Here is a 26729-nt window from a genome sequence, read left to right as displayed (position 1 = left end):
AACTGTCCTTATAAATTTGGTCTCCAAACTCTATCAGCACTTTAGGTGCAAGAATGCTGGCAGTCACAGGACTCCCTGAAAGCAAGCTAGACAGAGGTGGCAAGCATTGACAGAAGTGAGACTGAAGAAACAGGCTCTGAAAGCCATTTACCAGGGTAATTAAAGCCCCTGGGGATCAGAGGGAGGGTGACTCCCCTTGCGGCAGGCCACAAGAGGGCAGCTGGATGTTGATGGTATCGCACTATGACCTCCCTGAGCGCAGGCTGCTCCCAGCCTTCGTAGTCTGTGCACAAATGATGGAATATGGCTTGAACATAAAAAATAATAACTTCAACTAAAATGGAGAAAAGGGTCCCCATTATATGTCTGTTCTTCCTGCTTTTGTGAGTGGTTACATAACAGAAAATGACTGTCGGCTCATCAGTCGTTGAAAATTTAACCTACTATTTTCTGACCCAGATGTTGTTCAGATGAGGACGTATTCTATCTTGCACCAGAAACCCCGCCTTTAAACAAAAGTCATGATGACACATCACATTACATGCAAAATTATGATGTAATTATGCTCTTGTAATAATAAGCTGCAACTTTTAATGATAACCTTTTCAGAAGAGACATAGGAATACAGGCAAGATATGATAACTTTCATTTTCTTTTTCTGGTGGCAATTCAGTTGAATCTAAGAGGCTACCTGAGCCTCTCAGAGGCTACGGAAATGCCTAACAAAAACTGAAATGCAATGCAGAACATGTTCAATTTAGAGACATTGGAACTGTTCCGTGCAAAGTGCCACTTCGAAGGAAACAAAGACACCATGAACTGAAGGAAGACATACCTGGACAACCTAGTGTGACTCCTCATCTGAAGCTTCTAGGACTTTACCACACTCTCTCCCATATCTTACTCGGACTGCTACTTGCTAACCCATGTACCACCTCTCAAGAAGTAAAATTAGGGAACACCTTTGACACCATTCGGACACCAGGTCTCTGGTCCTAGTGAAGGAATTTTAGCTTATGAATGAAAGCCTAATGGAGACGCAAAGCCAGTGAGTGGAAAGGTAGACAGAGCCTTGATAGATTCAATACTGGTGCCACTTATGGTTCTTTAGTCTTAACTGTGACACAGCTTCTCAAAGAACCACTGGAAATGAAGGCTTCTCCATGGGGGGCACTCATACATCTGCTGTTGTTAATTAGCTCCTGTCTGAAGGACTATGCAGATTAGGTGCCCTGCAAATAGGGTGAAAGAGGAAAAAAAGGGAGTTTGGAAAAGTAAAATGACCTGCCAAGTCTCACAAGAGGCCAGGATGAGAAGCAGAAAAGGAAGTCAAGCATCCTGCTTGTTGGCCTTGTTCCTCAGCCTAACTCTACAACACCTCTCATATTGTCAAAGTCAGAGCATACAGCAAATATACATAAGAAAACTACATATCCCAAATTATCAGCCCTGAGACAAATCAAGGTCCCTTTATTGCACAAACTGAGTATTTTCAACAGGACCATCTTAGTACCTCTCTTTCCCCCCTGTGCATTCCTATAGCACACTGGAACTACAAAAGGAGACTGCTACGTTATCAAATACATAGACTGGTAGTTCCTTTGGTAGCTCTGAGCGCTTACGGTAAAATACCAGCAAAAGTTTCTTCCCACCATTGAGGGAAACTCCTCTGCTCTGGGGAGTGACTCAGCTGGGACATAGTCCAGAAGGCAACAGGAGATGAGGGGCCCCGATGGCACTTTTCCAGTCTTAATCAGCACAGTCTGCATGGTGATAGAGACCAATAAGCTGCCAGAAGTAATTTCTTTCTATGAGACTTGAAACAGTGGTCTAGAACAGTTGCAATCTTTGTGTGTGTGCATTTTGTTTTTTTTTTTTTTAATGCAAAAATCAAAGGCTTTAATTCTCCGTGGTGGCCAACAAACAATTTTGATAGTTTCATCCTAATCTCCCATAAATATCCATTTCTACACCCCCAACTTTACCCAGTTTCCACTCCACAAAGTATTTTTTTTTCAACAGATCAGACATACCTATCTGCAATAGCACATTGAACAATGGGGAGGGCTGTGACAGAGAGAAACCATCCTCACTGCACAGTGCATAACACATTTGGGAATCCTTTCTAATACAAAGGGATTTGATTAAAGACAGCCAACTACCACAGATCAGCAACTGAATCAGCAGCAAAGAAGGAGGAGTAACTTAGACTTAAGAGACTTCAATTTGCTGATCTGCCAAGGACTTCCCAGGATAAGGCACTCCATAAGTCACTCCATAACCTACAGGAGGGTGGGGGGGACATACACCAAAGATCGAGGTGCTTAGACTTAGTATGGTAGCGTGGCCTTTCAACAAAACTCAATTAGGCAGAATACCCAGCATGCATGTTTAACTCATAAAAATTCAAAGTGTGGTGTTTTTTTTTAATTATTGTGCTTAGTGATGATATTTCCATGCTTAAGCACTGCATTGCCAATGGCAGCTAGAGGATTTCCCAGTGCTGCTGTGCTAAGTCTAGGCAACAAATAGCTGCAAACCGATCTTGCTGCGCCGAAGTGTGTCTCCAGCATGCTGCTTCTGGCTCTCACCTTGAACCCGGGCTCCCCAGGAATGCAGTGTGAACCATGCTGTGCTGCCAGCAGTGTGTGCTTGCATAAGTGATCACTGGCTCAACAGTTCCCCCAACTCTGAAACCACCTTCTGGAATTTCCACATAGGGAAGCTGCAGAGAGGTGTAGTGAGCACAGACCTGATGGAACTGTCCTGCTCCTGAACTCAGTTCACCTGGTCTGCCAGCAGTACCAGACAGCATTTCCAGGGCAAAGAGACAACTGTAGTGGCTCCTACTCCTCTTCCCCCTCCAGGAAGCTGCACTGTGCCCACTCCTGAATCAAGATGGCTTGATCGAAAACCAGAGGTATGGTAAATGAAACTGCAGAAAGAAGATGGTTACAGAAAAGATCCCAGAGTACTCATGGGCCAAATGAAATGACCTTTCTTCAGCCTGACAGTTCAAATGTAATTATTCCAACAAATTATTTTCATGACTTAATATAACGCCTTGCAGCTTTCTAGCAAGGTTAATTAGATTCCTCAATTCAAAACCTATCTGCTCTTAACCAACTTTTAATATGCTGAAATCCAGTTTTCTAAATTCAAACTAATAAAAGTGATTAGCTGACAGCTATCTGGTATGCTACAATTACCATGGCATTTAGACCTCAGGCAGAAGATATTTAATGCAAATCAGAGTCAATGTCTCTGCCCATTTATCCTTTTTCTGATTATTTGATCAATGTGCCATATGAATCTTGTACAATCCACGCTACCATGCTAAACAAATAAGAACAAAGGCAGAGATATTGGTTGAGACAGTTAACCAAAGTTGAAAGACTCTTTTTTCCCTCCCACACTTAATTTGCTCTTTCCACGTGAGCATGAAGTTACTGAAAGGCACTGGCTGACAGCTCAAGTAGATGGGTATTTAGCTCTGACATAGCCAGAATTAGGACAAAACTTCCTGACTGCACTGCCGCATCAAAAAGCCTCACCCGCTCTCACTCCAGAGACCATCTTCCTCTGGGAGTAGCTCAGGCTGGAACAAACCTAGGAGGACGAGGGAAGCCTACCTCCTTGATTTCATCCAACCATAAAAAGCAGTTTTGCTCCAGGACTGCTGGTTTTGGTTTATGGTTTTCTTGGTAGGTATATAATTAGTTGTGGCTGTGTCTCCCAAGTGGCTTCATGGGACACAGCATGCTCAGAGAGCTGAGGAGGAATTCAGCCCAACACATGGTTCTTCTGCACATGAAGAATCCAAGGCTGGATACCTCTTCAGAGATGATTTTCAGTGGCATAGACTCAGTACAACTAGAAGACGAATTAGGTGCACCTTGTAATTAAACATCACCTGCCCAAGGTAGGACTAGGGTTGGAGTTTGGTTTTCATTTTCCAGCTTCTATCATGCATTATTATTCCATCTTTGATCATGCTACTGCTTATATAAACAACACTGGCAAAACTTCTGAATGCTCTGGAACCTCATTTCCATCTTCTTGTCTCCTGCTGAATTAAGAGCTATTGGCATGGCATCAGTGTGACCTCCCATCTGATAGCCAAATTGATGACCTAACATTGAGACACTTTGCATTCCAACTCTTTGAGCTATGTGTCCTTTTTGGATGAAAAAACTTTGATGCGCCACACTCTCAGAGAAGAGCCATCTCAGTGGTACAGTATTAGCCTGCAAAACCCAAGCATTTCAGCTTCATAAATACAAGCACTAAACAAAACTAAAGCACTTCAGGAAGCAATTTCTGAGCTGTGAGGAAAATTAATCACTAGAACAGCTTATCAGGGTAGGTGGTTGACTCACCATTGCTTGAAGTCTTTAAGATAAGATGAAATTTTTTTTTTAAAGTCATGATTCAATCATGTTTCTGAGAGAAACTAAGAGTAGGACATTAGGCAGTATATTGGCAAGGCCTTTCTGACCTTGGATCCTGTGAAGCTCCAGGTTCTTTGTTCACCTGCCTACCTTCCTGGGCTATGAGGAGAACTGGGTGGTCTTTGGTCCATCAGCCATTTCCTGCCACTCACAGCTCTGCATTAAGAAAATGACTGTAATAAAATCTCATGCTTCAGGGCTTCAGCCATTTGCCTGAAGGGAACAGGAAAAAGGTTTCTCCCTCTTGCCTGCCTGTGCTAATGGCTAAACACGTTATGTTTGTTTGATTGTTGCTTCGCTTTTAAAATATCAGAGAGCGAACACAAATGGATGGGGGCAGAGATTAAGTCAAACGCAGCAGCATAGAAAATGCTCTGGGGTTATCCTCTCTTCAGTTAGTCATTCTTGCTCACACCTCATATCTGTGCTAGTCATCAACTCTGATGACTATCAATGTCAGAAGAGATGAGGGTGGAGACCATAGAAGGTAGAAGGTACTGATAGAGAATGGGGTCTTATATCAACCCTATCTTCACAGGCAATGTTTGTTTGATGAGAACATCTTGACCTTCTCAGGTAATCAGATACTTGTCACTGCAAGATCTTTGTTTATTAGTGAAACCTTGGTCCCACCTGCTTTCTGATTAAACCAAACCCTGAAAGTTTCTTTAAGCCAGAAATGTTTTGGTCCAAATAAAATCTATGGCAAATAGACCTAGGGGGCAATCTAAATGAAGTTTTTAAGAAAAGATGAAATGAAGGAAGATAAAGAACACAGAATGAATGGCCTACCCTAGTCTTTAACTGTACAAACTACAGCAGTTTGTTTCCTAACAACACTATCACCCAAGCCTGTAAGAAACTAAGCATACAGACAAGACGCACCAAATGTGCCCAAGGCTCTTGTCTTTAATTCAGTGTTCAGAGGCCATATCACCTGTGTTTTATATAAAGGCAAGACATATATTTTACACCTATAGATGTCTCAGAAAATTCTGTTCTATACCACTTAAGAAGGAAATTAGCTGCTTATCTTTTTCCAGGCAAGGAAATGACATGGTTATGAGCAAATCAGTTCAGATTTGTTTAGCTCGTACTTGTTGGACCCAGTTCTGGGCTAACAGGTCCCCATATAAAACCAACCTGATTGACTCAAAATGGACTTTCTTTTAATCTATGCCAGCATACAGAAAATGAAAATCCATGCCTTGGGAGCAGAACACATTTATGTTGCCAGGTTTTTTGCAGCTGCAATGAGAAGGGATGGGGCAGGTGGGCAAGACAGTGCACTGCACCTGAATTCAGTCTTATAGCCTAGAAGCTGGGGTCAGATGGTGTGAAAATGAACCAGAGACTGAGAAATTCAACTTTATAACCCGAAAGACTATAAACATACAGCAAGTGAGCATGAGATTTATGCTGAAATTACAGAGGAACTCCTACGGATGATTGCACATCCAGCCCAAGCATGGAAAGCAAATCCATCAATAAGAATGTCACTACATTAACAGTGCAGCTGCCAGGCCTTCCCATTACTGAACCTGGTAAATACAGAAAGGGGCTACGAACACTTGTGACGTGGCAATGCTCACCAAAGTAGTCATCAGAGGGTGGATTTTCCATGTCATACAGCATTTTCTTGGTCAGATGTTCCAGCTCATCCTCAGGCCTGAAGGCAGGAGTGCTTGATGCAGGTCCGGAACTTGGATACCCACTCTGAAAAAGAGAAGACAAACAGTCTGTGATGTGGTATAAAAGCATTCGCCCACAGTAAGAGGGCACATTGGCTGTTCAGTGTTGAACTTCATTCTTTGTCATATTTTTGCTTTTTTTAAAAACAAAAATTCATGCTAGTAAACATCTCATTTAGTGTAATGAAAACGGACTCCTAAAAACATCCAGTGAAGTGCTATATATCCTCCTAGAATGAGAAGTATTCTGTGCCTCATAATTAGCTGTCTACTGGGTAGCACATAATAATAAATAAAAGGAGAAAATTATTCCAAGGATAACTTGATACAAACATTTTCCAACACTGAAAAAGGCTTTGGAAGCATTTCAGTTTGGATTTGGCAAAAGCTCCCATCACTTAACAACGCAATATAAAAGATGCTAGAACAATCATTCCTATAGTGGTGGAGCATATTGACAAAGATAGATAATCCCGAGCTGCTAGTTATGTTCTCTTTTTGTTTGTTTTGACACAAATCCTGCTGTTAACATTAGTGAGAGTAGGAGCTGGTCCACAGATTTTTAGTACTAGGGATACAAATGTTTTAATATGTGCTTAGAAACCAAGACCTCTTGGCCTTCACACGCTAACAGCTGGCATGCAGTATTTGCAGTCTCTCTCAATGAGTCTTCTCCCTGGAAAACAGTAGAAATACGGGCATATCTTGAGAAGCACAGAAATAGTCTCATGCCTAGAAGTTTCTTAGAAGAAGCTAAGTTTGGTGTCCATAATGAGAAATTTGGTCACTGCAGGATTAAAAAATGCTGACCCAGCTTTCCTTGTATGCACTGCTTTCTTGAAAGACTTGCATGTGAAAACTAACTATGCAGCATTTTGGTAAAGCAAGTGATTTCATTGATTAATTGCTGCCTTCATCAAAGATTGGACCTTAGATATGAAACTTATGAGCCTTAGTCTACAAGGAAGCATTTTTCTATGCTCCATACCTACTCATATGGGAAGAAAATGTAAAATCACTGAAGACACAATCCACTGGCCAACTCTTTCTGGCTTAGAGAGATTACACTGACATGATGAATCTTTATTGAGCCAGTCATGTTCAACAGGGAACAGCAGCTTTAAAGCACTGCAAGAGAATTAACTAAATGCTTTCACACTTTTTTCTTTCAGGCAAGAAGGAGATTTCAAATGAGACATCAATCAATGTAGAGAAGGTCTCAAAACGGCGCTTAGCAGTAATACTTCAATCATCCACTCCCAGAAACCAAACACTTGCATGTTCCTGACCTTTTCATATTTATTTTCCTAGGGCCCATGCTAAGCTGTACACCATCACCCCCCTCACTTCTTGACCTGATCTATCTCACAGGTGCTGCACCCATGAGCATGACCGCACTCCCTGGAAGTGCTGGATTTGCCGCGCACATGCAATAGGGCAGTTGCACCCGCTGCCTGCCCGCCAACTGCTCTCTAACAGAGTAGCAGCAGTGCACAAGGGAGGTGGGCGGCATGGTCCCCTGGAAGAAAGGACACCTGGAATAAGCCCCAGGCTGGATGAATTTCCCTGGAGGGCTGCGTGAGGTCTATTTGCCACACGTTCAGATGTTTTATTTTCCTGCTCAGGGATTTTGTTCTGAGCAATATTGAAGGATTTTGTACATTTGTCCAGGACTTCTGGATGCCTAGAAGTTGTTCTGAGGAAGGTGTTCAGCATCTGGAAATCCTGAACGTCCAGACACACCTCAGTACACCCTACTGTACAAATGCAACCACGCTGATGAGTTTGGGTTACCACAACTTTTTTTTTTTAATATGGGGAGACAGACCTGTATGGTGCACAGGCCTTGTATTTGCTTTCCAAGTCATGTAAGTGCTGTCTCTGTGGGATATGTAATCTTGGAGGGGATAAGGCTACTCGTACGACTAGGAGTTTCAGAGCCAGGTACTTGACCCAGCACACTCAGATGCCCTTGCCAGTGCTTTGTGGCTGTTTTTAGAAGACCAGTCGACAACTATTTCATTAGAAATAATAAATAGCATAACCCTAAAAAAAAGGTTTATTAATAAGCCAATTAAAGGTGCCAAATGTAAAGCATTTAATCTTGGAACAACCTATTTTCTTCCTTTGCTCACTCGTTCCTAAGACCTGATCATGAATCTTGCCCGAACGTATATTTTAACACAGCAAGTGCAGCCAAGGATTTATTAGCTTGAGAAATCAATCTGGCAACTGGGCCTCTTAAAATATTATTCCATCTATTGTACCTATTTCAGTTTCCATGCAGAAGGAATGACCATCACCACCCCATCAAATGAGACTCTTTCCCTAGACTTTACATGGAGAAGACTACAGCACAAAGCTGATGATGGCCTCATCCCTGTATTTCTCCCATTAGCAATCACCACTGCAGCACGGACACGTGGAAGCACCATGCTCCAGCCTTTTTGCTAGGCTCTGTCCACACATAATCTGAAACACTGCTTTTACCCTTGGGCCTTATAATAGAAATGGACCAAAACAGAAGGCATGAGCGGCTGTCTGTTCAGAGAAAAAGGAAGCAAGATGCATGGAGCTGAAGCGATTTGCCCATCATCACATGCGGGCTCTCAGGCAAAGACAAAACCTGCAGCTAGGCTGCTGCGAGTCCCACATCTTCAGCCTCGCACACAGCCCGCCAGGGCCAGCCTCAGCACTGCAGACCTACGCTGGCCACTCCCTGACCCAAAGCCACCTCATCTGCAGGCCACCACCAGCCAGGCTTCGGCAGGACACCCTGGGCAGGCAATGTGTGAAGCCTCTCCCTCTCTTCCATGCCAGCTTCCCACACCGCCCAGTTGGGGGCCCTGCTCGTGCCCACTTCAGTAAGCTGTGCCATTTAAAAGGAAAGACCAAAATCTGCCAATTTTCAGTTCTGTCTGACTTTCTCTGGTTTTGGAGACCACGTTGCCTTGTACACACAATAAATAGGCTGCTCTCGTATTTTATCTACATTGCACTTTTCCAAACCAGGCAGATTTCTTATCCAGTACCCAATGTCAGCAAAAATAACAAACACCAACCACATTGTTATGAGATGCTTTAACTTATTTTGACTAAAATGCTATGCCTTTTTGACCAACATTTAAGCAGTGCTAGGCACATCTTTTTCCTCCTTGCATGGCACATGCTGACTATGTGCCTCCTGGAAAATGCATTTCATGCATATGAACATGCTGTTGAGTTTGCTGGGACACGCACGCACACACACATAGACAGAAAAGTGTAACCTTAGCCCAATCTAAAATGCTTGTTTCAGCAAAACAGTTTCCTTCCTCCTCCTTTGTTAGGTCAGGGAAAAAATATAACTCTGGCTTTCCTTACAAAACAGAGCTGTGTTGTTGTTATTAAACTTCCTCTATTTTCTCCTGATCTGTAAAATGATCAAGGCTGCCTAGAAATCCAATTTGCTGTCTAATCTACCACAGTTATCTTCATGCATTTTCCCCACTATGCCTCAATGCACATAAATATATATTTCTGAGCTACAGACAGGTCAAAGCTGGGGCCAAATTGCAACATGGCCTCCAAAATCCTCCAAGCATCCCTCTGCCTCACTAATCCCAGCAAAGTCAGGGATGATAAACTGACCCATGAAAATGGAAAAGAGCCTTAGTTGACAAAAAGCCAGCATGCTTTGGGAGCAGGAGCACCCGAGTCCCACCCTTGCTACTGCCATCAAATACCAAGCAACCTCATGGAAGAGCACAACGACTGCAGTTACATGTGCAGATGCAAATGCATTCACTAAGAAACACTGTCCTGCATGCTTAGTTAATGGGATGTCTACAAAAATGCCAGCATTCCCAGGGTTAAACTCCATGGCAGAAAATATCTTCATGCTACAAACGAAAGGAAGTGATTTAATTGTTTGTGCCACTCTCAAAGCGCTGCAACAACATCTGGCTCATCTTCCTCATTAGAGTTCAGTTCCTAAAAAGCCAGGTCAAAAGAAGCAGTCGCGTGGAATCACTGAATAATTATTTTGGTATGCGAAGTTGATACGTGTTTCAGTGCTTCTCTGGCACATGTTTTCTACCCCAGACCTCACTGGTAATCAGCTGTCTCTGATGTAATGGCTGTCCAGAAAAGGGAGCTCTGCAGTTAGTGAGGTGCAGTCACAAACATGAACCTTCCTCATCCACATATAAATTTTTACCCAAATGGGTAAAAACCACAATTCAAAATCTGCAAAGACATCTGAAGATGACACTGTGATGAATGCACCATCATTCAGAGTGCACTGTATATGGTCATTTTTCTTGTCCATTTGCAAATGTCGTAGAAGAAGCTGTTTCTCTCTGAGAGAAAATAACTTCAATTATGTGTTCCCAATTACAGAAACGTGGAAATTATCTTCTTTTCAGAAGGTAGAATTAGCCTAATTTGGAATTGAAAGACAGCCAGAAACATCTTTCACTGATACTTTCCCTTTCATTTTTTTCTTCTTGCTCATCTGCATAAAGTTAGCACTTCCCTCTCACTTCACTTACCAAAACTGATCATCAGTTAAATAAACAGTTAAATAGCATCGCAGCACATTTTTTATTCAATGGTCTGACAAAGACCATACTTTTTCATTTAAGTTATTGAGTGTCCAAAACAATCGCAAACTTTCAGACCAAAAAATCCAGCATGGTGCCACATCTCTCATGAGTCGAGCTCCCAAAGAAATACCAAGATTGCCTGCAGCTGTAATTCAGTTTATAATTGGCCAACGGATCTCTCTTCCAGAGGATATGCACTGGAAAAAATATTTTAAAATATTTAATTTATTTTCTCAGTGGGAAGTTACAGCTGCCAGAGTACATACAGATTCCTGAAAAGACAATTCTGCCTAGATTCCCTGCAACACGCACGTTCCTGGTCTATTCCTGGTCAGAGAATAACTCATCGAGATCACTTGAAGAAGCTGCCCTGCATGAGGAGGTACCCACTGACAGCCAGTGACCTCCCACCATGTGAGCAGCCCGAAATCACAAGTCTTTGGGCAGGCAGGGGCGAGGTCTCCTCCGGGACATGCCGGAGTGGGATAAGACCCCGGTTTGCACACTGCCTACCTGCCCTGCCACTGCTTTCCACAGCAAACCAGCAATCCAGAGCAGGCAGCTCTGTCAGCAGAGCCCTCATTTGTTAAACACCAGCTTGCTTTGAAATAGGACACTTTCAAAACTACTTCAAAGCTCTAGAGGATTTTTTCTTTATTTTTAAACTTCATTATTGTAACTGTATCCTCACTTTAGCTATCTATGCACATTCCTGGTCCTGTTCTAATCCTGCTAAGCTCTTAGTTCCAATGATCCCTTGTGACAGTAATTTACACAGAATTTGAGCAATAATAATAAAAATATTTTTCTCTGGTTTAACTTCACAGCCTGCAATTTCACCCAAATATCTTTTTTTCTTACACTGTGAAACTGGGATTTAAGCAGGTGGAAGAGGAGGTCTCTTGTCTGATAGTTTTAAAAGGAAGAGAATAGAGCCAGAATACAAAATCATTAAATAGCTGAGAAGTTCCCAGGAGTTCTGAAAATCAGGCTGCTCATAGAGATGCCCGTTTCAACTCTATGGAACCCAGGTTTCAGCTTATAGTCATGAAAACAAAATCTTGGTCTCTGCATACTGCTACTGAATTCAATAGGATCACCGTATGTGCACCCTAACTGCTCTGTAAAATGGGTTTAACAATATTTCTCTCTTAATTAATCAGTGCTTGCAAAGTTCTCAAAGCTTCTGCGATGTAAGTGACTACAGAGAGACAGAGTGTTTTATTAATCATCAAGCACAGCAATAAATGAGCATCACTGTTTTGTCCTTTGATTGTTTGTATTCTATTATACGCAAACAGACTAAGTAGCTTTTCTTGCTATTCCTCACATTCTCGCTAATGTTCTGAATCTGGAAGGGCTGGTTATTTTTACTAGGTGTTATAAAAGTTGGATAATCTGTAAACACACCACTACGCTGCTTGCTTCTGCATTGAGCATGACTGTGTTAAATGACAGCTTCCACTTCTCTTATGGAGAGTCGCCATTTCTGCTGGACACCGAGGTTTGTTTATATATTCAGAGTTAACAGGAGGTGAGCTAGATTTTTATGGAGCAACATTGGCCATTTCTCATTAGAAAAAGCAAACCAAACAGATCTCCAAGTAATAAATTTTTTACATGTTATCTCAGGAAACAGTTGATTTAAACTATATTTCAAAGAACAACACCTATAAAATACTATATTTTAAAGCCACATTGGTGCTTAAATGTATACATGGAAACAAGTGCAGCAGTGCTTGATCTTGCCTGAGGCCTCTTGGCCCTATCATTACACAAATACACTTTACTTGTCAAGGCTTATCATATGAAAAGGGGAGCAGGCTGTTTTGTTTTGTATTTTCCTATTAACCCCACTTACTTTGGTAACAGACATTTTAGGCACATTTAAAAAAGACAGGAACTCAAGGCACAAGCTGGATGGTACTGCTGAGAGGGAAAATGCGGCATCACCATTATACCAATATATGGATAAAAAGATTGCATCATTTTAGCCCTATGTTTTTGGCTGGAAGAGCTTGGTCTGCTTCATAAAATTACATCAGGAGGTCCTATGAATACTCGTCTATTTGTTTCAAGATTGAAGGCTTTATTCTGCTCTAAGCTGCTTGCCTTGCCACATCTCTCTGGGCTCAGGGTCAAGCACTCTCTTATTCCCATGTATCATCACCAGCAGTAAAGAGCCCATAGGCTGCTTATTGATTCCCCTCCTCTTTATGTCATAAAACTGTAGGCTTCCAGGGATGCCTTCAAAGCATTAATTAATTGAGCATTATATTTACTACTATCAGCAGGTCAAATTCTCAGTTTCAGAGAGGAGCCATAAGCATCCATAGGAACAGAGCAGACAGTCCCAAGCTGCGCAGGGAAGTGCTGTAGATGGGTTTGAATTAGCTTCTTGTCATGTTGGCTATACATCTTGGGGCACATAGTGCCATCTAGGGCTTCTTCCCTGGGGTGATGATGAGCCTCAAGACCTGTACAGAGCTCCCTTGTGTAAATCCAAGGTAGCACTACTGAAACACATAGAGCTGTGGGGGACTCTGATAACAGCAAGTAGCACTCTGAAGCGAGGCTCATGGTCTTCCTACCAAGGAAGCCACATTCCCATCTTATAGGACAAGCACAGGGGCACACCTAGTAAAAATGGGAATGCTCAAAATTCATACTGATGAAAAGAGATGTGTTTGCTCACACAGTACACAAGTAGCCCAGACAATTCATTGCCACAATAAAACCACCGAAAAAAGTATTGTCCTTCCAAAACCTACCCTTCCAGAAGCAGCCCTAAAACACAAAGAAATGACTGAGCTTTATTCTTTTTAAGTTTCTCTTTTCCAAAACAGTTCACAAAGGCAGAGCTCAACCATCTTCTCAGATGTTGAAAAATGACACTGCGTGACAGGCTTACGCACACCTCTGGTGCAGTGCCTTCTCTGGCAGACCACAGCGACGAGGGAGCTCACCGCCATTCACCATGTGGTGCTGGGGGTTGGACTGGGTGTTTGTGCAATGAGCACCACCTGCCCTGCGGTTCAGGTTCGTCGCCTATTGAAAAAATAGGTTGTCCCAGCTGCAGTGCCTTATCAGGTAACAAAAACAGAAGTGCTGGGGCATCACTTGTTTCAAAAGAAAAATAAATCTCACATTTTTTATGGTACTAATTTTGCATGTGAAACTTGCATTCATACTGTATTAACAGTTTAAATATAGCTTTCTTGCCAGATGCCTGAATATGCTAGAAAAGATACTTAAAATATGCAAATTGGGTTTCTGTTTTAATACACAAAGAAAGTTAAAATCACATCACTTTCCATCACCAAGACAGGTTTCAATCTAAGCTTTTTTCATATGAAAACTATAACAGCAAACAAATGGTTAACCAAATGTGTTTAACCCACTATCTGTAGTCTCACTTTTAGTCAACTGTGACATGGGCCATTACACTTCCCAGGACACCAGTGACTTAAATGAAGACTACACATTTTGCTTAACACTAAAAGACTACACATATAAATTACAGTAAAAACAGCTTCTCAGACTGGAGTGGGTGCTTGGTTCAGCATCCTGGAGGGCAGGATTCCGGAGTTTTATCCTCAGCAATGTTCTTAACCAGTCTGTACCCTGCTGTTATAAATGGTGTTCATAATGCTTGGCTGTCTCAAGAGAGTTTGAGAGTCTCAATGAACTCTTCATTACAAAATGCTTTGAGATCCTTGAATGAAAGATGCTGAATAAGTACAAATTATGACTATTATTAATTATCTTTGGTAGTCAAAGCTCTGCCTCCTTCCACTCATATGTGCCTACGTTTTGTCTTTTGAGATTATAACATCTTCAAAACAAAGGTCTCCCAACATGCCCCTCGGTGGTCTTGTTGTATAAATAAAAGTAATAATATTAGCAAAAACAATAGTGTGGCAAAAGCAAACTATATTTATGCTGGACTCAAATTTCTTCCTTATCTCAGGACAGGAAAATTTCTCCATTTTACTTATCTTCTGATCCCAGAATCACTTGTTCTCTTTCCCTCATGCGTGGCTGCTTTTGCTCTAAGAGCTTTGCTGTTTTTCTTTCAGCTCTGCACAGGCCATGTTTCTTGAAGCGCTTACTGGAGGCTCCCAACACTTTTAACAAAATGAGTACAAGTTCCTTTGGAAAGCGATGGGGAGCTCCGAACACGTCAGAGGGTGTAAGTGCTGAGTACGATCCTTCACTTGACTTTCAGTCTCTCAGGTGACTGAGTCAGGGGAAAGGAGGCAGAAACTTAACAGACAGACCAGACATCTGGATTCTGCCCAGGCCGTCTACTGTGCTTGCCCCTCAGCTGAGCCATGCTTCAAGCACGACAAAAAAATATTCAAAATGACAACTCTCCCAGTGATGCAAGAGAAAAGAGAATTTGCAAATAACCATGAGAAGATTGCTATTCTTCAAAGTCAGAGGGACAGCTCATTTGCTTGCATCTCAAGGTCTCGTGGTGAAAGACTGTAGAGAAGAGTATTAAAAGGGTACTGACACAGCTCAAGACAATATGTAAGCAGTAATTTGTCCTCTAATTTCTGCCTCAGAGACCCTCTAATTTTATAACATCTGTGTGGATGGTTTTGTTGCTGAATTGGTTTATACACCTTTAAGAGACTGAAGCTTTACTGCATTCAGAACAATTAAGCCTCCTCATGAAGAGCCCTCTGCAGGTATCTCTAGGTCACCTGAATCCCAGCTCAGCCATCTAACATCATGTCAAGTACCATTTGCAAAGATGCGTTATTTAATTCATGAGGAGCAATCACCCGGACTGTCAGTGTTGAGGCTCACGGCAGCTCACACGTACCACTTCTACCAGCAAGCCCTGACCTCTCTGTTATCTCCAGCCCAAGCTAGGACAATGGCCTCTTCACAGAATTACTAGACTGGAGTTGATCATAATGACTGGTGATTAAAACAAAAAGTCCCTCTCACCTTTTGTGAAATAGAGGTGTCCACCAAAAGAGGGCAGTTTGCTTGCAGACCTAGTACTACTTGACCACATTAGAGTCTGGGAAAGTGGCAGCAAACTCGCGCTGCAGCCTGCGTCCACAAGGCATTAGCTGTACTTGCAGGTACTACTGTGAACCTGAGTGCTGCCAGGCAGAGGATAGGACACCTTGGCAGTAAGGAAAAAGGTGGTGAAATTAAACAGTGCCATCAGGAGCAGAGAAGAGAAGAGAAGAGAATTAGGAGAGTGGAGGGCTGCAGCCCTCAGTGAACATCATCTTGATAGCCTAAGCACTGCTGCTTTAGAAGAGACTTGCACATGTTTCACTATCAATTACCTCAGGATAATCAGAAATAATATTTTCAGGACAAAGCAGTGCCAAATTCTATACTGCACTTTGGGGAAAAAGGCCAGGGCAAATGCCCGTCGTCTAGATTATCATTTATTTCACCCAATGTACTTATGAAAATGATATCTCATTTGGCCCACAGCAGTAGAAATTTCCCAACAAAGTCATAATTCTCCTGAAAGACAGTCTGGGGCAGTTAAGTATTACTCAGATAAAAGCTCCAAGTCTCCCTTGAAACACTGTCCCTGCTCAGGAATTTCCCACAATCAGAGGGAGCTGGGAGCTGAGAAAAGGGCAGTAAGAGATGGGGAATGATTTTCCCTGAGAACCACAGGCTGAGGACCCAGCACGTCCCATCTGGTGGCCAAATTGTGGCAGGGAGGCAAAGAAGCAGGGGTCTGGGGCTATTGAAAAATGCTGGAGGAAGTTTCACCATGGCTATTCAATATTCAAAGGGTCTCAACCTCCTCCTTGCAACCTACTGGAACAGGAATGAAAATCCAAGTTGGCTGTGCTACTTGTGGCTGCTGCAGATACTACTCATCCTGCTTGTGGAGAGGGCAGGAGATGGCCCTTGGAAGAGAAGACCCACAGGAGGGGAGAGGAGCACATTCAGAGCTGGAATGAGGGCTCTGTCAACAAGGGGAAGGAGAGAGGCGAAAGAGGAAATTAGCCTTTATCAACATAAATATAACAATTAAAAAAGGCAGAAATACAAAGGCAAGAGAGAAGTGCTGGCAGGAAGAGGAAGAAGGGAAGACCAGTCAGAAAGCAGTGTGCAGCAGGGGATCTGAGACAGACCCCAGCATCAGAGGAGAGGATGGGATGAGGCAGAGAGGAAGGAGAAGAAAGTGCAACCTGGCTAGCAGCTTCCAGAGCTGGCAAGAGCCCATGGAGAGAGGGCTGTGTGCACCCACTGCATGAAGGAGAGTGGCTTAAGGAAGACTAATGTGCAAAATAGCTGGATGAAATGGAAGGATGGACTAACAGTATCCTCAGAGCAGGGAGCAAGCAGGAAAGCAAGGGCAAATGAGAGGTATCAGCATCAGCTCATTTTACTGAATCAGCTCCCTTGTACAAAAACTACCCAATGCTAACCAAAACACATCAGTTTCAGGCTATGGGATTGGCCAGATGTTTCCAGACGTGTGTGTATGTGTGTGCGTGTTTTTGCTGGGGCATCAGGGAGGGTGGGAATGCAGAGCAGAGCACTACACCCTCTGTCTCACTGGATTCCCACATGGAAGGGTTAGATGGGGTTCAAATGTCAAATACTCGCCCCTCTGCTTCCCCTGCTGCATCTAATGCATGATCCCACATCCATCACAGGTACGCTTTCCAGCCAAATGGAGAACTACTTAGTGGTCACAATGCTCCAGATGGTAAGTGCATAGGTGCTTGTGCTGTGGGGACTGTGCTGTGTACTGCGGAAGTACCTACCGTCTCCAAGTCAGATCAGGTTAGGAATAAAGAGCAAGGAGAAGAAATTCCCTGGTTGGTGCTAGAGCCAGAAGGGATGCAGGGCTCCCTGAGTTCAGAGACATTCTACTGCTTTCCCTCATTCTCCTCTTTGCCATCAGCCTCTTAAAAAGCCCCAGGATCTTGGCAGCCAAATGAGTCTGTGCATTAAGGAAGGGAATCTGAATTTCCCCAGTTGCAGCCTCTAAGGCTGCTGCCAGCCTGGGGGCTCAGCCACTGCACTGACATACAGACCCAATGATCTGGGCTGTTCAAGGCATCAAATGCTTGAAGAAACTCACCCTGCTCAGAAGGCCACGCTCTGTATTTCTGTGCCGTCTTTTGTTTGAGTCTGGGATGGCTCAATAAATAAGAGACACTTGGGAGAGTTAGCAGAACTGACAGCTCAACAAGATCCATGTTTAGCTGTCAAAACATTCCTCCATGTACAGAGACGCAGCTAAGGTGGCTGTCCACATACCTCCTGGGCTAGAGACAAACTTATCTCACTAATTGGTCAAGCGGTACTTCGTGGAGAATGAAGCGAACCTAAAGAGGCGGTGGCGTGTACAATTAAAGCTGAGGCGGCTGAGGTCTATGGCTGGACATAATGGTGCACCCCGACCACTTTGATGGATTAAAAAGATCACTTTATGAAACGTTTTTGTGCCCTGTCCAACCACAACAACAGCAGCAGCCCCCCTTCTGTTTTTTAATGATTAAGGAGCTCACAGGTTGACTGAGCAAAGGCTGAAGGGGAAAAACAAAGAGATATATATATAATTCTGCTTGCAGAATTTATTTGAAAAGCATGGGCTAGACATTCAGATGGTGCAAATCAGAGTCGCTCCAGGGAACTCGCTGATTTACACAGCAGCGGAGGATCTAGCTCAGCGTGCCAAAGTGAGCAATGTGCTCAGGTGTACATCGGCTGGTCGAGAGGCACTATTTGAGTCAACAAGGCTGTCCAAGCCTGGCCCAGACTAACTGCAGCCCCCTGAGCCCTCAGCTGCATTTGTCTTTCACAGGAACATCTGACACAGGGAGAAAACTGGCTTCCAGGCTACCAGACCAAGAGCAAACACTGCAGACAAAGACCCCACCCTCTGGGGATAGGGGTGATTGAAACCTGCTTCCTTGCAGGTGACACTCTAGGGCTTACTTAGTTGAAGTCCTTGTCCCCCGCTATGGGGCCCCTCTCAGTCTGCCTTTCATAGATTCCTGCTATCACCTCTCAGCTCAGACTAACCTGTTTGTCAGGGCCTCCTCTCTCCTTGCTCCTTTTGTGGAGCTACCTCCCTCTTGGAGAGTATCTCAGAGCAAGCACGCCTCCTCCACCTCCCTTCTCACCTACCCTTGTTCCTAAGAGCCAAGCAACTTTCAAAAGCATACCTAGAAAAAAGTTGTGAACATCAAACACTTGTGAGCTCCTTCCTTCTTCTTTCCCTCAAAACTATGTATTCTGCTCTCTGTGCTCCCTTCTTGCCCCTCTGCACTAGTTTTACACTATTAAATAGGGGGCTCAGGACCCCTCCCTGTATAGGACACACATATGAAAATCACTCACACACTAGAGGGTTTGCAACATGGAGGAGGAGAAACAGTGAGGCCAGCAAGTGTTGGAAGTGATTGCCTGGGGAGAGTCTGCGATTTCCATCACTGAGGCTTTTCAGAATAGGAACAAACAAATATTTGTGAAGAATGGCTTAGGCTGAGTTGATCCTGTCTCTGAGCAGCAGACAGATCTTCAAGTCTGTTCCAGCCTTACTGTGTATGCTTCTGTGATTGTGATAGCAGTTGTGACATATTCTGCAACAGAGTTGAGCAAAGCCAGCTGAAGGCCCTATGGATCATCTTCAGGGCTGAAGCTGCTTACAGGAAAGGAAACCCATGTGCAGTATTAAATGACTTTCTGATTTTGTTCCAGATGCTAAAGCAAAGAAACTTTGTTCAGAAATGGTATGACAAAGAAGCCAGGTCCTAAACAGGCACAGTGTCTGCCCTTCTTTTACCATCTCCAGCTTAGACTTCAGGTGCATGAGGCAGCTCACATTCAGAGCACCCACTGTATGGGTTGTAAATTTTTATGTCAGACAAATAGAGGGCTTCATTTGTCCTGGTCCACAGGAATGCCCATCCAGCACTAAATGCTGAATCCCCATTAAAACCTCCCAGAAGCTAGACAGGATGCAGTGAGTCTTGCCAGGAGCAGGGAAACAGAAGGCAAGGCAGCATTCAGAAGATCAGCATAAGTGCCCCAGACAGCAAAATGTTCCACGTGTCTGTTGTGCAGAGACCCACGTGTGTCTGCAGTGGATGGAAGGAAAGATGGATTGTTATTCCAGAGACATCCACACAAGCCCTCCCTGCAACACCACCTTATGGGGAAAACAAATGGTAGGGGAGCTATCTAATCTACTCATTGCAAAGTCTTTAAGCCACAAGATGGTATTTACTAGCTGGTACCAGACAACATTCAAGCAAGAACAGAAAGTCACTTTCCCAACCCTCCTTGTGAATTGCTCCCATCTGTGCAAGAGAGCAATCCAAAGTCCTTATGCCCATGACAGCACTGCAATCACACGCTTCGGTTTTTAAACCCAAAATAGCGCGAGCCAGACCATGGCGAGGCTAGTACATCACATGCAGCTGCGCTGATAAAGAGGAGACATTGCACGCGGCTCTCCGGGGCGCGGGTTGCTAGGGAACGTTGTGAAGCCGCCGCAGATTTCGCTGCCACTTGCTGGCTCTTTCCCCTCTTCCCACCTCGCTCGCGCTGTGCCAGCTTCTTCGCCCCGAGAGTGCCGTTCTTCCTGTCTGAAGTGTGCAAAAACAAATCTGCTGGCAACAATGGAGCACGATTGCTTGGCATGAGTTCCTGAGAAAAGAAATTTCTCTAGCCTTTGATTTTCAAAGGCAGCCAGCTGATGGGTTGGGGAGAAAAACACTGTCGCCGTTTTCTCCACGTCTGCATGTTATTTCATTCAACCTGTGCTACAATTACGGGTGGGTGGCAAGCCCAGGTGGTGCAACTCAACGGGTTGACTTCGTGGGAGCTGTGCCGGCTTGCAGCCACCAAGATACAATGCCCTGAATGCCATGCTGTGCCCTCTGGCCACCTCCTCTTGCCCTAACGTGCTGCTCTTTGGGAGGTTGTTGCAGGAGCCAGCACAGCTCTGCGAACATGGCTCAGCACCACGTGGTGTTCCCACCACTCCAGTGGGCAGCAGGGCTTATGAGAAAGGGCACACAAGCAAGGGAAGGGCTGCTAGAGAACCAGGAGGGAAGGAAAAGCAAGCTTCTGCCTTCTCAAGAAAGAGCTGGGGTAAGGAGAGACCCATGACCAAGGTGGAAATAAAAGGTTTTCCAGCTAATGCTGGAATCAATGTTTAAACAATTTGAATGAATGATTAGGAAACGCAATGCTCCCTACTGAGGCATTAGATATTTAGATGTTGGGTGCTTTTTCCCTCCCTGCATTATTTTTAGCTACTAGTTGATGCTAGGCTGGTGGTGGCTGCTGTCGGGTCAATGAGGTTCTCCCATGATGGCAGCCGGGTGAGAGATGGCAATTGGAAGTGGGATCTTGTTTGCCCCCGTATGCTGCCTACTGCTGGAGCCCCTGGCCGCATGAGGAGATAGCATGAGCAGATCAGTGGCTGGTTCTCCAGATCTGTACTCACGCACCGAGACTGAAGGCCTGGTGAAATGTCCTTCAGTACCAATAGGGACTTAATTAAACTCTAAAAGCAGCAGAGAGGAGACACCTAACAAGCCCACATAATTCTAAGAAATAACAAGAGAGAACAGATTTGGAAATGATTTTGAGAGATTGCTTTATAACCCCCTTATCCCAGGGAGGAGGAAAATAAAGTATGTGTTTGAGAACCTATTAGACATGCTAATTCTGGAGACCGAGGCAGCAGCATTTCATTTTCCTAGTAATAGCACAGCACAAATCTCAGATGTCCACAGTGTGTGTACTCACAACACGCTCTAGACAAGGGGAAACTCATGCAATTCCCAGGGCAGTCCAGATCTGTGGATTCAACCTGCTGCAGGGTCCTGTCTTCAAGAGAGACCATCACCTGATGATGAAGTTGTAAAAAATACAAGAAGCATAAAACAATAAAATACTAAATAGTATGTCAAAAGACTAATTTCTTCTTGACTCCAGGTGATTTGTAATTAGATTGCTCTGAGAAAGGAGGATTTATGTCTCTTCTCAGAGACTTATGCAGTGTGACAGCATGCTTTCTTATCTCATGACAAGCCAGGCAAAGATGGTCAAGGTCTCATCTTGAACTTCGCTCAGCAGCACAGCAGCAGCACACCAATATGCAAATACCCTCCATGGATTTGTGTTATGTAGCATCACGTGTTAACCTCTACACAAACATGGATGATTCTCATTTTATGAGGGAATACAAAAAGTTGAATGCAAGTGTATGAAGGTACATCAGCATTCTGACAGAAAACTTGCCCTGCACCACTGCGTCATCCTCCACTGACCCGGTGGCATGACCTTAAAAATGAGAAATAATGCCAGCACCTCCTACAGCAATTGTGTGAACAACACCAGCCCACCTTCATTTCCCCTTTAATCTACATTTCAAAAATTATATTCATCTGCAGAGACATGCTAGGTTGATACATGCCAGGCACACTTTATTCCTCAGTTCAAGCCACATGGTTCTAATAATAGTGGCTAATAAAGGAAGAGTATGTTTTCACTCATAATTTTTCAAATCCCATCAAAAAGTGGTGTAGCACAGAACACTGCAGACTGCAGCACAGCACATGGGCTCAGTCACATTTTGCACTGCTCTGCACTTGCTCTGCTAATGGACCTTAATTAATATGCACAACCAATTCAGCATCAAGGGCAAAGAGAAAGCAGTACAACTATGTGTTTGCAGAAATGGTACCTTAAATTAAAACAAACAAAGCAATTGCAACTTTATTAATAGTGTGTTTTGGGATCAGATCCCTGTAGCAGACTTTGGAAATAACCAGGAACAGAGGACATCAAGCTATCTAATGGGTTTTTGGCAATCATTTTACTTCAGAAATAAATTTTCCAGTGGTATAGAGACAAAAGCTCAAGGCCAACCTTGACTTCTTGGTCTTGGTGTGTCTCAATAACCTCTGTAGTTAAAATCATCCATCGGGCACTTCCAGAAAAGACAGCCAGTAGATTTCTCACAGAGGAAAATCAGCAAGTAACAACCATATCTAACTCAATAAAGCTCAATGGAAAGGAAGCAAGGGCTACAGCTGGTTTTAACACCCTGATCTAGAGCTAGGGGATTCCAACTTAATTTATTGTGGAAAAAAGTATCATTCACAAAGTCATCCATAGGGTACATACTGCAACACAGCATTTAATATAATAGCCTGGCATCATCTGACTCCAGATGAAAGAGTAAGAGGACATATTTATACTGCATATGACTCCAGCCTCCAAGAATGCACCTCAAGGCAGCAGCAATGTGGTCTTTTACCCAATGATGTCCTTAGCCTGCCACAACTACTGTGCTAATATGCCATAAAAACATAGGTGTGGCAGCCAGGCTTGCTGGGGGGAGGCTGGAGTATGGTCAGCAATCCAGCAAGCTTTGTTCCACCACTGATGCATTCACTATCTTCCAGCTGCCTCCCACAACTCTGAATGAGCCCCAGGGCCAAGCAAAATCTTCCAGGAGACTTTTTGCTTATGGAAGAGAAACCCAACAAACTATAGAGAGCCTGAGCTGGCAGCCGCACAAGCAGCTGAAGCAGACAGGTTCCCAACTGGAGACCCCAGCAATGTGCACATGGACAGCGAGGATGCATGAGCTTGGGTCCCACAGCTCACCTCTGGGCTGAGCTAAAAACATGTTCTCTGAACTGGACAAATCCAACAGTGAAGACAGACTTACTCCAAAGGACTGAGGCAAGGCACAAGGCCACCTCAACAGGGTATTCTATACTCCTTAGCACAAAGAGGGGTTAGTCCAGGGTAACTCTGGGACACAAGTCTCCATCAAGGGCTGTATCATGAGTCTGACTTGACTGCACAAACCCGCTTGAAGAGACAGTCCTTCTCTCTAGTGTCTGCAGAATAAACAGGATCAGACTCAAATTTGTTATTAGATATGTGTCTAATTGCTCAGGGTGTTACACACTTCAGTGCAGCACCTAAAAATTAATTCCCTCTCTTACTGCCATATTTATTGGTTCCCCTTTTAGGAGCTGAAGTCTATTATTTCTCATCTCATGGGTTAGGAGGCCAAAAGATAGTGGAAAGGGAAAGAGTAAGATTACCATCTGCCTTCTCCAAGCAACTGAAAGTTGTCTCCTATCACTCAGGGGATCCAGCTGTTTACTGTACATATATATTTTTTTAAATCCAGGAAAGTTTCTGTCCACAACAGGGACATTTTACACACAAGGTGAATGCCAGAGGCTTACATTCCTCTCTTAGGGGTCATATCTCCTGGTACACATGACCCCTACTGAAAAGCATCCAACTGAGGACACTTCTTGTTAACATTACAGAAAGAATCATCCTTAAAAAGCCAAGCCCTCTGGAAAGGGAGGGAAAAAGAATCATGTTGCTAATAATCTGAGCAGCTCATTTCTAACTACGCTTTTTTAGTCCAAGATGAATTTTTCTCTTATCAGCAGCTTTTGGATTTTCAGACGAGATCCCCATCAACACCTGCTCTCTCTGCTCAGTGAGTACTAGTGCTAGCATGCTAGTACAAACTCTAGCACAGGAACTAGCTGATGCACAGTTCATGGCTGCCCCCACTTTGCATCCCATGCACTTTCCCAAAGCTAGCCGCTGTGTTTTCAGCGATCTGAGAAGAAATACTTGTTCCCTTCGTAATTAGATTCACAGTAAATGCGGGAAGCGAAGCAAAAAGAACACAATGTTCAAAGCTGCCACTCATGGTTAAATAATTAGTCAATATTACGCTCAAATGCTGCCTCCAGTGTTCATGCCAATCTGTATGGGGAGGCATTTGTCCTTACATTACTTTGGCGCCTTGTTTCAGTAATTTCTATAAGCTGGCAGTCTGGCTTCAGCAGAGAATGGGTCACACCACTGCTAACTCAGATAGATTACTGAATACAAATAGGAACGGAGAGGAATTAAAGGTGGTGAGCTGTTAACAAAGCTTTGGTAAGTAATACATGCAAGAAATCCTTTCACCTGATTTTTATAAAGTAGGCCTTGTCTAAAAACAAGGTGGGTAATTAGCTGATAATTAATGCAGAACCATGATCCTGTTTGGTCTACATGTCTGTTAGTTATACACACAGAACTGCTATCAGTTCCCGATGAGAGGGATTTGGTTGCTTCTCCACACTGCATAGGAGCCCATCCCTTTTGCTCAACAGTCAATAATACTGTGGGCCTTGGTAGGATCCTGAAACAATTCCCCGGTCTGGAAACAGCAGTTTGCTGAGGCAGTGCTCCGTCTAGATAGTTATGTTGCTGTACTTTTCCCCATAGCATTTGTGTGTACTAGAAGGGTTTCCTGACAAAAGGAGCCATGATGGCTTATAGCTGATCTAGAGCTGAACTTGATTCTTTCGGAGCACTAGGTGATGCCTGAATGGATGCTGTTGCTTGTCTAAATAAGCTAACTTAGAAAGAAAGCACAAAACATTTTATGAGCAATAGGAACAAGTACAGACTAACCCCTGGAATGTTCCTGTGCCACCTGCACAGCCTTTCTACAATGCTTCCATCAAAGGAATGGAGATTATGTCAACATTTATCTTAATTGCCTAGCAGCTGCACAGCTGCCTAGTTCATACCTGGTTACACTGTGGAAGTTTCACTTCCACCTCATGCCACCCAAAGGCAGGAGCACTATAGACATGAATGAAGTTACCCTGTTGTAAAAGAGAGGCAGGAAGAAAAGCCAGCTCTGGCACACAACATCCTTCCAGTTCTGCTGGACTACGAAGCCCCTGCCTGGAAGCTGTCCGCAAGCAACAACATTATGATCTTAGGAAAAATTTGCTTCCAATGCATTTCACCAAGACTGAACTCCGTAAGGGTCAATAAAACAGCAACACATCACAGATCCAGAGACAAATGGTGATCTGCAGCATGAAGAAGCCCAAATAAATAACAGCTCCTTTTCATGATGCTGCTTGGAAAGTAGCCACTTTCCCCTGATCTTTGCCTGGTGAAGCCATTACTCTGATTTGGGCTACTAAGAGCATCACTAATAAAACCAAGAGCATCACTGGTAAAACCAAGAGCTTTTCTCACAAGCAGGTCCTGTACATGCATCCAACCGGCTAAGTGCAATTCTAATTTACAGCACCTGTTGCATATGCAGACTAACAAGCACTGAGGTAGTGGGTAAGTGCCTGAACACCCCGCCTAACCTTTAAGCTTGTGAAAGAGGGGGGGCAGGAGAAACACCGATAAGAAAACTCTGAAATGATTCATTTTGTCTGAGTTTTACCATGCATGCCTGACAGTGACTTCATTAATCAGGTAGCTCACATCTGGGTTGCCACCTTCCCCTGGCTCCTGCATCCATCCACACATCTTGCTGGGGGGAAAAGAGAGTTAGATGGGATCCATAGTAGAAACTATTTATGATTGTTGAAGTAGAAAATTAATTGCTTTTCTTTTCTTCCCCCATTCTGAAACACCCCTCCCAGGGAAATTTGTGCTGAGAAGTCCTTGTGAACAAACACATGGAGAGTAACAGAACATGGTCCATATGTACTAGCAACCAAAAATAACCTGAAGTCTGAAATGCATAGTCAAGTGGATTCACAATGTCTGTCTATACACCACAGTAACAGATGGTCAGTGAACTGTTACAAGACAGACCAAGACTAGTTAAACAGATGGGGAGTATTATTTTTATACTGGTTTATAAGTGAGTATTTAAGTTTCGACTAGGTTATCTGAATTACCGTCAAAGGACCACACTCCTGCGGTTCCCACCCAAATTCGGTGGAAGCTTTTACCCAAGGAAGCTACTGTGATTTCTTCTTATGGCCTTTCGCTGGTGCTGCCAGTACCTGTGGCAAAACCCTCTCAGGCCTCAGCAAGGCTGGCCCAACGCTACACGCCTCTGGAAGTCCTGCTGCTGCCTAAGGCAGCTTGGGGCGTTTGCTGTCTTGTGCCGGCCCCACGGCGCCGCAGAGCTCTGTCCAATGCTGAAGCGGCCGTGGCGGTGGCGGTGTGCGAAC

The 26729-nt window shown here is 43.8% G+C and overlaps 1 protein-coding gene across 6 annotated transcripts in view; it reads right to left on the bottom strand.

The window, feature by feature from the left end:
* The window catches only part of LPP (LIM domain containing preferred translocation partner in lipoma), a 356036-nt gene that overhangs the window by 80578 nt on the left and 248729 nt on the right, over positions 1-26729 (bottom strand). For all 6 annotated transcript variants that reach the window (XM_064457579.1, XM_064457578.1, XM_064457583.1 and 3 more), the window contains one exon: positions 6044-6167. In XM_064457579.1, the coding sequence (XP_064313649.1) occupies positions 6044-6167 (124 nt within the window). The remainder of the gene's footprint in view (positions 1-6043; positions 6168-26729) is intronic.

The sequence above is a fragment of the Phalacrocorax carbo genome, chromosome 7 (genome assembly GCF_963921805.1).
Source record: "Phalacrocorax carbo chromosome 7, bPhaCar2.1, whole genome shotgun sequence".
NCBI classification, from domain to species: Eukaryota; Metazoa; Chordata; class Aves; order Suliformes; family Phalacrocoracidae; genus Phalacrocorax; species Phalacrocorax carbo.
Note: the sequence above shows the minus strand (reverse complement) of the source record. Positions and strands in the feature narration are given on the sequence as shown.